The 12,487-nt window shown below is 38.0% G+C and overlaps 1 protein-coding gene across 4 annotated transcripts in view; it reads right to left on the bottom strand.

The window, feature by feature from the left end:
- Window positions 1–1,032: 1,032 nt before the first annotated feature.
- MAP4K4 (mitogen-activated protein kinase kinase kinase kinase 4) overlaps window positions 1,033–12,487 on the bottom strand; it is a 216,567-nt gene continuing 205,112 nt past the window's right edge. For all 4 annotated transcript variants that reach the window (XM_014600377.3, XM_006269720.4, XM_014600380.3 and 1 more), the window contains 5 exons: window positions 9,224–9,324; window positions 8,033–8,182; window positions 6,071–6,230; window positions 4,411–4,550; window positions 1,033–4,213 (listed from right to left, as the gene is read on the bottom strand). In XM_014600377.3, coding sequence (XP_014455863.1) covers window positions 4,130–4,213; window positions 4,411–4,550; window positions 6,071–6,230; window positions 8,033–8,182; window positions 9,224–9,324 — 635 coding nt within the window. In that variant the 3' untranslated portion in view covers window positions 1,033–4,129. The remainder of the gene's footprint in view (window positions 4,214–4,410; window positions 4,551–6,070; window positions 6,231–8,032; window positions 8,183–9,223; window positions 9,325–12,487) is intronic.

Genomic DNA, 12,487 nt, shown 5'->3' with positions numbered 1-12,487 from the left:
TTGCCCACATTTTTCATTCTTTACTAATACCCAACCTAAAGGCATCATATTTTGGTCAGTAAGATAAATATTGTGGCAGACTCTTTGTGTAACTCATTAAAACTGTGGTTAAAAGACAAGATTTTTGCCTATAAGGAATGCTAACGTGTGTTTGGCCTCACATTAGCAGAAGTTGTTTTAATGCAATTAAGAGTCAACAAAACACTCAAAGGAATTACATTAGTTTTTTGCTTTGCCTGCTTGGCAGTTTCCTTGAGGAAGACCTACAATTCTCAGGAAGGCTGAGTTAGAAATTAATATTCTTTGACTTCAGTATTTTGGAGATTCTAAAAATCAGAAACAGGAATCAGCTGGCATGAAGAACAACAAATGCCCTTTGGTCCAGTATAGAGTAAAACCAGCACAAAACATATAACTTACAACATATCACTTGCTTCAATTGATTACAGGGAGAGGAAGAATTGCATGTCTTCCTACTGTGTGAACATATAGGTCACGTTTCAGCAGCCCCAACAAGAATTCAACTCACTAGAAAAGAAAATGGCAGATGCTCAACTTCACTACAGAAGACGTACGCCAAGCAGGCACAGCCAAGGACAAGGGCAAAGCACCAGCTTTTTGTCCACTTCAGAAACTACCTCCTTCACTGAAACTTGACAGGCCCTTACTTCAGTGGACCTCTGCCGTTTACATGGCTCTAGTTGACCACACTTCCATAATACTAATCCCATTTGTTCAAGAACTGGATTCTCTTTTATGCATCTTAATGGTATCTGTGCCACTTGAGTCTGATTGATTTGCATTTTCAAGCTTTTCACTGCTTTATTTTTAAATGAAAGCAGAGATTCTCATGAAGTCAGCTGGCTCCAAGAGTTGGGGGTTATATAGAGAGAGAGCAAAAACACACCCTTTTCACCAAATACTGTTGAATTCTCAAAAACGATGTTTGGTAACCTTGCTTTTTCTCTAACCTTGTGTGCAAACCTTGACTCTCCACAATCAGAAAATATTCAAAATGCTTTCCACATATAATAGGTGTCATTTTGACTTTATTTAAGGAAAAATGGGGAAAAACAGTAATTTCCATAATACACAGAAGACAAGTTAGATAGCACTGCAAAAAAAAGGCTGAGTGTTTACTTGTCACCAGTCTGCTTTGCAGCTCTACGATTAGTAATTTTAATGCAGTTTGTCACTGTATTATTGTTTAGCATCTTTATAATCAGCAGAGTTTGGGGTTATAAATCACAAAAAAGTATACTACTACTACTATGAAAAACTAAAAAAAAAATCCACAAAAATCACTTTCAAATAAACCATAAATATGTGATGCACATTAGTGTAACAAAACCATTTTTGTAAACATTTTCTCCAACATAACATGTGCATAAGATAAAAAATAAAACACTGCAGTCATACAGTTAGGGTTACTTTGACTTAAAAGATACAGAAAATTATTACTTAAAGCTTAAAACTAAATCTAGGAGCCTTTTTTTTTTTTCCTTTGCTTACAAAAGCACTGTTTAAAAGAGTTCAACATTTTGTATGTAGTGGTTTTGTAATACTGATTTTAAACTTGTAGATTTGCCACCGCGGCTCTTCTGTGGAGGAGGAAGCTGCCGTCCAGCATCTCCAGCGAAGGAGTTTCCCTCCAAAACCATCAGAACTTCCAACAGCATGTATCCTTAACCTGGGAATCCCTATAGTATCGCAACATTTTCACCAACAAGAACAGAATCAATTTCCAAGGACTAAATCCATTTTTACCACACAGTGCTGCAAGAATTAAACCATGCAGGATGACACTGGATCGATGTGTTCCGGTATACTATGCTACAGGGCCATTGTGTCATTGCACCCTATGAGCACATTGGTCTTCTGAGTCCCCTTAGATCTTCATAATACAAAGAAGCAAATCGCTCTTCTGGCTGATTGCAATATAGATACAAAACGAATGCATCCCTCATCCTCAACCTTCAGTGCTATCCAAAAGTCAAACAATTAAAAAAAATATTTTTAAGTACTCTTCTGCCAGCAAATGTAAGGCTTTCTTGATTTTTAAGAGAGTATGTGTGTGTGTGTCTGTGTGTGTATATAAATGTGCATGAGAGAGAGAGAAAAAGAAAGAGAAAGACGCACATGGTATGTGTCTACCAGCTTAATTCTCAAACAGTTTCTGCTGTTCAAAGGAGAGCCTTCAGCAGAAAGGTTGATCAGGTCTGAAGAACTTACAGCAGTCAGGGCTGATGCCAAAAGAAAGATCTGTTGAGCAAAATATTTGCCTGGTTGTTGCTGTTTACTGTTCAGCAATCCTGTGGCCAGTCACTTGAACAATCAGTTTGATTATAAAGAATAAAATGTCTAAAAAGCCCTACCTGTCATGCCATAAAAGGAAAAAGTTAACCACAGCAGAAGACAAAGCCCATGAAACACTGAGAGCCTGTTCACTGAATGAACAGCTTAAGGCAGCAGTCAAAAAGTACCCCACCAAAAATAAAAAATAAAAATAAAATAAAAATGGTTGGATCATGACACTGTGCATTATTACATCACCAACAGATTATTATACACTCAAGGTTTCTCAAGTAATGAACATGTAGCCATTAAACAAATTATTACTCTCAAGACATTTATTACAAATGTCAGAAAAAAAAAAGTATTCATAAAATAAAACCGACTTTAAAAAAAAAAAAAAAAGGAAAAAAAGCCAGAGCTGGGATCTTACATCTAAACACAGGTATATGCTGTCTTATGAATAAGCAATATTAACTACATTCTTAAAATAGTTTTAGTGCATTGCATTCTTAGAAAAAGAAAGATGTCACCTCCCCCAAAAAGTTTCCTACAACATTTAAACAGTTTATAGTTCTTGTTACCTGCCTGTTCCTAAGCCCATGTGTTAGAAGAGTGAAACCGCAGGTTTCAGGCTAAATTCATCAAACTTCTATTAATGATGAAGCTGGTAAAAAAGAAATGTGTTTTTTCCAAACTCGGTAAGCAAATGGTATTAGTCAGTGTCTCACTGCCATAAGGCTAATCCAACCCCTTCAATGGACTCTTCTCCCCTCCTGCTGAAACTTGCTACAGAATAACAGTCACAAAACCTTTCACCTGGTAGTTTTGGTATTAAGATTAAATTAGACATTAATGGTTTGCATCTAAAAACGTATAAACGAAACCACCTCTTTTATTTTATGCATTAAAAACAATGAGGTAGGCACAAAAAATAAACATATGTAGTCTGGAATTTTTTTTTTTTTTTAATTCTGCAAGTGCAGACTGTGGTAAACCTGTTGTTGCACTTCTAGGTTTAAACAAAAATTAAACCTTTAACTGAGGCAGTGCTAATACTGTGACACAACCAAGTTCTGGCCTAACACAGAATCATTATAGAAAATGAATAAACTTTTTTTTTCTTCTTTTTTTTCTTTTTTTAATCATCTGCACATTTCAGGCAAAACCTGGTACACAGAAAAAATGACTAAGTTATTGGCCAAGCCAAAATAAAACTAAAAGAAACAAAAAACCCCAGGAATTCCACCCTCCCCCCTCCCCAAAGAAGTTATCCTAGTCACTGCGTCTTTCACATTTTATAAATATTAACTTCTTAAAACCTGCACTTTCCTCTTTGTCCACATAATGTCACATTACAAAAAAGAAATGTCAATTAAATACATTGTTAACATTACTAGACTAGATCTGCCCTCCACTTCAGCAAGTCTGACTCTCTCACCACCACTTGTCACCTTCTCTTTCCTGCCTTCTGCCCATTTAACAGTATGTTCATCTCAAATCTCTCTCTTTCTTTTATACTAACAAACAGAGTCATTCAAAGCCAAGGAATTCTGGAGCTGAAGGAAAAAAACAAAATCCCATAACCTGTTGCTTTCTAGTGTGATCCCAAATCTCAAAGACAGATAGCACCTGATGGCAAGAACTTTACAGCACCAGCTGCATTGCAGCCTCATTTTAAGAACAAAAAGAAACCTAACACCAGTGATGCCTGTGCACACATGTACATGGAGTGCTGCATCTGTGCAGGTCTGTACTCCAGTTGCAAATAATTCCAAGTTATGAAGATCTCAAAAGACTCTGGATGTCAGTGATCCTTTGTCAAATCACACTGCTTCTACCAGCTCAGAAGAGAAGTCCTGCCTAGGGTCATGAAATAAACTTGACTGCTTCCACCAGACCGTACAGAGGCAAAGAAAACCTGAGGAGAGAGAAAGGAAAAAAACAAAAACGAGTTTATTACAACAGTCAAGTGAACATATCATATGCTTGTCATATGTTTTTATGCTGTCTAATGAGCAAGCAAGCAGGCATTTTATTTTCCCAAGATAATTATGATACCATTAAAGTACACAATGCAACTGAGACAAGGAATTGGAAGCAAAACTAAAAACCTACCTTGTCATTCCTTTCACACAAGAACTTGAGCCTTTGTGCCCTTTTGTGCATGAAAACACCATCCAAGTGCCCCGTTTCCACAGATCGTATCTCAATAGCCTTTTCTCCCCAGCCCATAATCTGATTGGATCGAATGTATGCTTTAGGAACAAACAAAAATACAGCCACGTGTTACAGATAAAGGCAACATAGTCACTGAAAAAAAACCCAAACAAACATTTTTCTATGATCTAATTTAAAGGCATCTTGCAAAGAAAAATGTACTTGTGTTTGTATTTTCAGTTTTTAAGCTTTATTATGATGCAAATAGAAAGAACAATTCTACTCAAGGGATAAGTTGTTAGAAATATTCTTCTTTATGAAGGAGTACCTATCAACAAGCTACAGACTAATGGGAGTTTTCCTAAGCCTCAAAATGGGTAGAACATTGATTTTCACATACAGCTGTTCTTCCATGTTTTGCAGAGATAAGTAGCTTTGTATGCAATCTAAACAGAACCTGAGATTTATATGCAATACAATCTCCCTGCTGAATTGCCCAAGTTTCACTTTTCTTTTGTGATATTAGAATTGTACTAGTTCTTTCAGTTTTGAAGAGTGTTCTAGTAAAAATGGGGAAAAAAAACTATTTTTGTGACGTAAGAGAGGCCATTTATAACGGACACATTTTACTTTATTTTCTTCCATTCTGAAAAATTCAATTAGCTTGAAAAGCATTAATATTGCTTTAAATGAGCTCTGAAAATGGAAGAAATATTAGAAGTGCACCTGTTGTAGGTCTTCTTTAAAATGCACCAAAAAGGAAAAATAAGACTATTTTTTTCCCTTGAGGTATCACTTGTAACCTCTATTAGTTAAGAACTTAGTACTAGCAGCAGAAAAAAACCCCTCTCTCTAACAATTACTAGAGTTGTAATAAAAATTAGAAAAAAAGAAAAGGCTAACTGGCATTATAAAAAATATATTTGATAAATGACCTGTGTGTTATTTTGGTGAATGCTGCCAAAGACAACATAAGGGATTTCATAAAAAAAGCTACTGCCTCCAGGACACAGTAGCACAGACTTTCACACATGCTGGCAACTTGAGTACACACCCTGGGTATATGGTTGGGTTGCCAGGATGTACTAAAACCTGGTCTGCAGCATCATAGCTGTCATTGTTCCTGTTGGCCAGCAAGCTTAAGCTAACACACATGACAGTTGCACCTTCATTCTGTTACACAGGCATACCCTAAAGACAACATTTTAGTATAAAATATTCTGCTTCCTAGAAATCACATTAAGCCCATCAGTCACATACAATTCTCTCACATTAATACCCACCATCCTCCAAGCTACCAAATCCCCTTAGAGATGCAGGCTATCACAATTTAGCAGCTGTCTAACGATGTATTTTCAACAGCCTACAGAGAACCTAAGTTCACTACATTATTTTATTCACCCCCATGCTTCATAACAAGTTTATGTTTTTGGATTTTATTCTAAAGGGAACTCAATGTCAGCAAAGGAATCTCTCCCTATTTTGTACACTCATCCACCTTATGACATAACTGCTGGTGAATCAAGTATCTGAAGACAAGAGTGGATGCATTTCACCCCCACAGCTCATTATCTCCCCCAACATTATAGGTCACCTTTGATTCTCGCAGGACACATACCAACTGATGTAGGCATCTCTCCCCACTGTAGAACCACATCTTTGGTGATCCTCCCGTATGTATTAACATAAACACCTTCATCCTCATAGCAAACCAGCAGCTCCATCCCGTCAGTATTTGGGAGAATAATGATTGCATGTGGTTGGATACTACTCTGGATCTAGATATAAAAGAGAAAGTTTTGTCATGCGAGCAGCTTTTGAAAAAAAATGGGCTGGATACTTTTTGTTTAGGAAGCAGACTGACTGTAGAAAGAAGCAAATGGCATAGTCCCCCTCAGCCACCATGAAGAGGGATTGTTACGAGACAGTAATACTGATATCAGTCCCGCAGGCAGTCACATGTTCATAATGCTCAATTGATCAAGGTTCTGTGGCATCGCGAAATAATGCCCTCAAAGTCTCTGGTTGAGTTTTTTAGCATGGACTTTGCCACACAACTCTCACTGAAATGGCAATGAAGAGCAGGGTGGGGAAGCACTGAACTTGAGCCCTAGGTATAGAATGAAGCCTACCTGAGCTCTGCCTCTCCATGTGACCAAGAGAAGAATCAATTCACCATCTGCTTCCCTGCCTGCTGTTTACCTAGTTGGACCTAAAGTGTTGGGACAGGGACTGCTTCTTGCTGCGTGCTTGGCCAGTGTCTGCCTTAATTTTAATTGCATAGGGTGCATTGAATTCTACTGTAGTATGCATATATGTAAAAAGATCAATTCAGGTAATCTTTTAAGATGCAGCATACTTACTTCTTTAAATTATTACCATTTGTATTTGATTGCAGACATTTTATCTGAAAATTACTTGTTAGCTACTCCCATCAATGTTTAAGTACTGTATACTCAAAATTATTTTTGAGAAGTTTGATCCTCCGTTATTAAAACAAGTTGAAGAAAAAATGTAAAAGTTTGAAAATGCATTCAATTAATGTTTCTATAGCATAATTATGCAAAGAAGCTGTGCTATTTACTGTTTCCTAACAGACATGACACTTGTTATATATATTATACACACACACACACACACACACACACACTTGTATCTTAATTTCACTACACATTTGGAGTTCATAATAAAAGTGTGCATTTCTGGAGTGGTTATTAAGAGTAGCTTAAGGCAGGAATGTGTTGAATTTATTTAATCTTTGTATCAAAAAGACCAGCTTTGCAAAAGGGAATCCAAACACACCTGGTCAAACTTACAAAGGAACTCCAATTTACACAGAACCATCCTTAAAGTTATTTAAGGTTACAATGGAGCTGCCCTTTTTAAATCTTATTCAGCCGAATTGGAAGCATGCTGGGAGTAGGTAAGTAATATTGTTCTCTGCCTTCTCTTTCTACCCACCAATTAGTGAGCCTATTGCTGTTGTAAGCAAACCAATGATTCTGCTTCTGCTATATGCCATAGGATGTGAGACTCACTGCTCCAACATTCATCATGCTTCCCCCTTCAGAGTTCCCTCTTCCAAACATATAAACAAATAAAATTAAATAAAATACTAACACACAAAGATCTCCTAAATCTCCGATTCAGAGGTAGAGGAGGGTGGCTTTAATTTGTCTAAATTAAATTTACATTTTAAATTTAATCCTGATGTAGAACAGTTCAGCCACAATGACAAAACAAGCAAGTTTTTTTTTGTTGTCTTGTTTTTTTACAAGACTATTAATGGTTTGGAAGCAAACAATCTCTGAAGGCGAAGATTTTAGGGTACCTTTTATTTAGATGCAAGGGGAATGATTTAAGTGCAAGATTTTCTTTTAAGTGACCCACAAGTGAAAAACATGCATTTCAGCAGCCAAAGTAGCATACTGAAAGACACAAGATGACCCTTCTTTTGGATGGCTCTCATTCTGATCATACAGCCAGTACCATCAGCGTCTGTCCACCTGTTTATCTTTGTCAGTGAGAAGCGGAAAAAAACGTAAGAAATAATAATCCTGTCCAGAGTGTCAGTTCTTACATGTGTTGGTAGATAAATATCATAAACTGATCCCGAGTCTACATCAACAGCATGGAATCCAGCACAGGAACCATAGATCACTTTCAGCCTCTGACCTTCCTCCACAGTTAGATCCACCAGCAATGGCTTATGTACCAATTCTCCAAATGACTGCAATCAAAAATAAATAAATAAATAAATACAATCAGATCAACATCTTGGCAGAGCCTACTGTACTAAAATGGGATTCCAAAAGCCATACTCAGCCTGCAAAACCTGTATAGTGAGGTTTTGACTGAAGTGAGAGCACTCAACAGCTTTCAGGATTTAGCTATATAAACTAAAACAACTTGCTGTTTTTAAAGATGTATGGTTTCTAAACTCTAGAACACTTCAAATCTTTTTTGTGAATTTATAGTCCATGCAATAGCTTCGGTACCTGACGTGATGACCAGAGATCCTGGTTTTCTCTGATTTAAAAAAAGAATCCCCAATTTTCGGATTAAAAAAAGTAACCCAAAATCCACATTTTTCTGTGATTAAAATGAAACGCCACCAATATATAGAAGTACGTATAGTAGTGTTTCATTTTAATCACTAAAAAAATGTAGATTTTGGGTTACTTTTTTCATCTAAAAATTGGGGATTTTTTTTTTTTTTAATCAGAGAAAACCAGGTTCCCCGATGATGACAATGAAGTACCTGACACCAAATTTCATTTCGTAATAAATGTACTCCAGAGTAGGGGGATCAACATACAATCAGCTCTCTCAACCTAGCTGACAATAGGTCAGTGGGAGTCAACCTTTTTGGCAGTCATGCCACAAAGTAAGACCTTCACCCTCCTTGATGGCCTCTCCAATCCCCTTGCCCTGCCCAATCTGTTACTTTGTTTTCTGCTCCCTACCTTATCTGCCACTGTGCTCCCTCCCTGATCTGTTATATACCACACACAAAAGGCTTCCCAAGTCACTTGTGGCATGCATGCAGCACACCGATCATCCTTGCAGTAGGAGGTATTACAGTCCCTAACCACTAGGTGGTTGGTGGAGCAGGTTTGTGTTCTGTGAAATTTACTAAATGAAATTGACTACATGATGCACATTTAATGCCACCAATATAACTTGCACCAGTTCATCTTCAAAATTTTTGAAGATGCAGTTCTGTAACTGCAAATAGATACTGAAGCTCAAAATATAGTTAAAAAGTTACCTTAAAAGCCATAAACTTGTGATATGGCTTTGGTGCCCATGCATAGACTTCCACAGAACTCTTCAGAGCAATTACCAAGAATTTGATTCTTTCATATTTTACTGAAATGAAATGAGAAAACTCACTCAGCAGCAACTCCAAAAACTCTTAAGTGATTTTAGGAAGCAAGAAAAGAGTTTAGTCACTAAATTAGTATAAACATTTGAAGATTTTTAGCTACAATTCATTCTTCTTTTAGCTAAATCACATTTCATTTAGTTATAGTAATATATCAAGATGACTATCTTTTATTGGACCAACTGCATGGTTGGGATAGATTTAGAGAAACTTTTGAATGCAATGCATTCTTCATCAGGTCTGAAGTCCAAAGTTTGTTTAGGTCTATTGCAAACATACAGTTGGCCCAATAAAATATATCACCCACAGAAATCTTTGCCTCTCACCTATTTCCTGAATCATCATGGCTGCAACATCACTCCAATACTAAGAGAAAAGCTAACATTTCAGGTGATAGCTAAAGTGTACTCTTCTTATCTTAGAGTTTAGATTCCCTGGTAGGGTACAATGGGAGAAAGAGAAAAGAACGAAAATATCCTCCAATCAGTAAAATGAGTAGCGATCTTTTTATTAAAGAAAAATACCATATAAACATGCAACATTCTTGTCCATTTCTTGCCAGTTTTATGAAGTTTCGGGTTTCAGGGTATTTGGGGAACTGGGTAGAGAAAAGGGGGTTGTTTTTTCCCCCAGAAACAGAAGTTACAATGCAGTAATGTCTGTCATTTGGTTCATAATGTTCAAAGAAAAATACATTTATCAAAAATGGTAATATGCTCCTAATGTTATAATGTAGCAAGTTCACAAATTCGAGGGCTGGCCTTCTGGTAAAACTCTGTTTGCAGCTATTGTCCCTATTGTTTAAGATGGGGGCATCAAACAATTTTGGTATTCTGCATAGTCAGCTTTGCACCAAAGCTAAAGCATTTGCTCCTTTTTTCAACAGCAACTGATGAAAGCCCAGATGCGAGTGACACGGCACAATGAGGACTGTTGATCAAGGTATGAATGCAACAGAGGAGTCTGGAGATTGTGCCAATGAAAGACACACCTACAAAAGATATTTTCAACAGTGTGACCTCAACTTTGGACAAATTAGGTATGGACTAGAAAAGGGCAGCGAGTGTTTTAAGAGACAGTGAAGAGCATCAATGCCAGCCATGAGCATTTGCATTTTTCATTGCATTCTGAATCAGGAAACGCTTTACCAAAACTCTTGGCACAGACCACATGATGAATGTTGTAGTAAAAACAGTGAATTTCATGTAAGCCAGGGCTCTCAGCCTTTCACAATTCAACCAGTTCTTGGAGAAAGGTGATTCTCAGGACAGGTGCTGTATTATGCTGAAGTATGCTAGCTGAGTTGCAGGGTTGTCTTTGAACATATGAATATGCAGAACACAAGAATGAGGGGTCAGAACCAGGTTTTGACTGAATTTTACAACACTACAGATGCCTCGGAAATGCAGCCCATCTTTGGGATAAACAGCTCTCGATGCAATGTAGCACAGTTCTCTACCTTGGAATCACTGTTCAGTGCCACTGGGAATGAAGGTGGTAAGAGCATGGAGAACTACATGGTCAAACCTGCTGATTCCAGGACAGAATTTCTTGACTTTTGGAGTCATGAAGTAGAGTTCAGACTTTTCAGCCCCTGTTCTCTGTTCTTATGGAGTATGCTCCTGAAAGGCTGCAAATGGAACTCACTGATATTTAGCATGGTCTCTAATGCCAATGACAGACATTCACTTAAAAGTACAATGGAATCTGACCACCAGTCCCAACAACTGTGCCTCCTATCATGCCACATATGCATGGCAGGAAGTGTGATTTTGGGATTGGAGATTAGATCCCAATTGTACCCTACTTACTAATGCAGGGGAAGCCCGGGGGCATGATTCGAGGCTCCCCTGGCACCAGTAGGCTGAAGGCTGGCTGGATGCCTGGTCAGCAGGGACTTCACCAGGGCTAGTTTGAACCCCAGTATAGTCCAACAACGATCAGCTGATCAATGGCTAGCTGTGACCACACTACTACCAGTCAGAGACTCCAGTGCAGTCCACCTGCCACATGTTCAATTTAAGGTACAATGGAAACCAACGACAAAATTATTACACGTTCTACAGAATAGTTTTGTGGCTTAATTTCTCATTTATTGCACCATCAGTTGCCTGGGCATGGGCCAGGTTACTATTTAAGACATGATTAACTGGTTAGTCATGTCTGCGAGAGGCCCAAGGTACCATCCTGCCTTATCTTCCATCAACAGTCAGGATTCATGAATTTTACCACTACCTGGGAGAACCAGCAATAAAAACCTTCACATCAAGAATGTTATTCATGTTCACAGGCACATGTAGTGAGAAAATCTTCTCAGTGATGAAAACCAACAAATCAAAACGGCACTCAGTAGTACTCAGTGAGAAGCCGTCCTGAGCGTGGCCCTGGCACAATGTTTGGAGTCAAACATCAAAGAGCTGGTTGCATCAAAGAGGTATTGGGTGTCCAGGAACCTCTAGCAGCTCATGAGCTATTAGTTTGGACAAAAAGGTTTTTTGTTTTGAATTTATCTTATGTTCTCTTCATTTTCCTTATAAATGTTGTAGCAAGTACTTTCTGAACATAAAACAATTTTTCACGTTCAGACACAGCATGGATTTTTAAGGAAACACTGTATATTTCTTTAAAAATTGATTTTAAACACTTCCAACATATACTTTCTTTTAAATGATACACAAGTCAATAATTGGTTCTTCCTGGTATGCAGAAGGGATATGGAGATGTTCTTCTCAAAGAGTTTCACTCCCCTTACTCAGTAGGTAGTAAGAATCATGAACTGTAAGTGTTAAAGATTTGAAAAACCTCTAATGACAAAAAACATCAAGTCCTCAGTCAAACTAGTTCTGTCACCCCTCTACAGACTGCCACCTTGATGGGGTGGAGAGCTTTGCATGTACCAATGATCCCAAGAGCAATACCATCATGAGTCTTGTACTCCTGGCAGGGTCACCCATGGTGGTAAGGTCAAAGGTGAGGTATCAGTTGAAGAGCAGTTCAAGATAACAAAGACCTCCACAGTGGGGCAGGCGGATGAAGATGGCATACTTCTCAACAGCTGTGAAGACAGATGAAGGACGCAGTGGAAGAGTAACCCCAATCGTCTTGAATCTCCTTGCCACTGGACACAGGTTTCTTCTCTGCCAAGAA

This window comes from Alligator mississippiensis, chromosome 1 (genome assembly GCF_030867095.1).
Source record: "Alligator mississippiensis isolate rAllMis1 chromosome 1, rAllMis1, whole genome shotgun sequence".
NCBI lineage: Eukaryota > Metazoa > Chordata > Crocodylia > Alligatoridae > Alligator > Alligator mississippiensis.
This window is presented reverse-complemented; position numbering and strand designations above follow the sequence as displayed.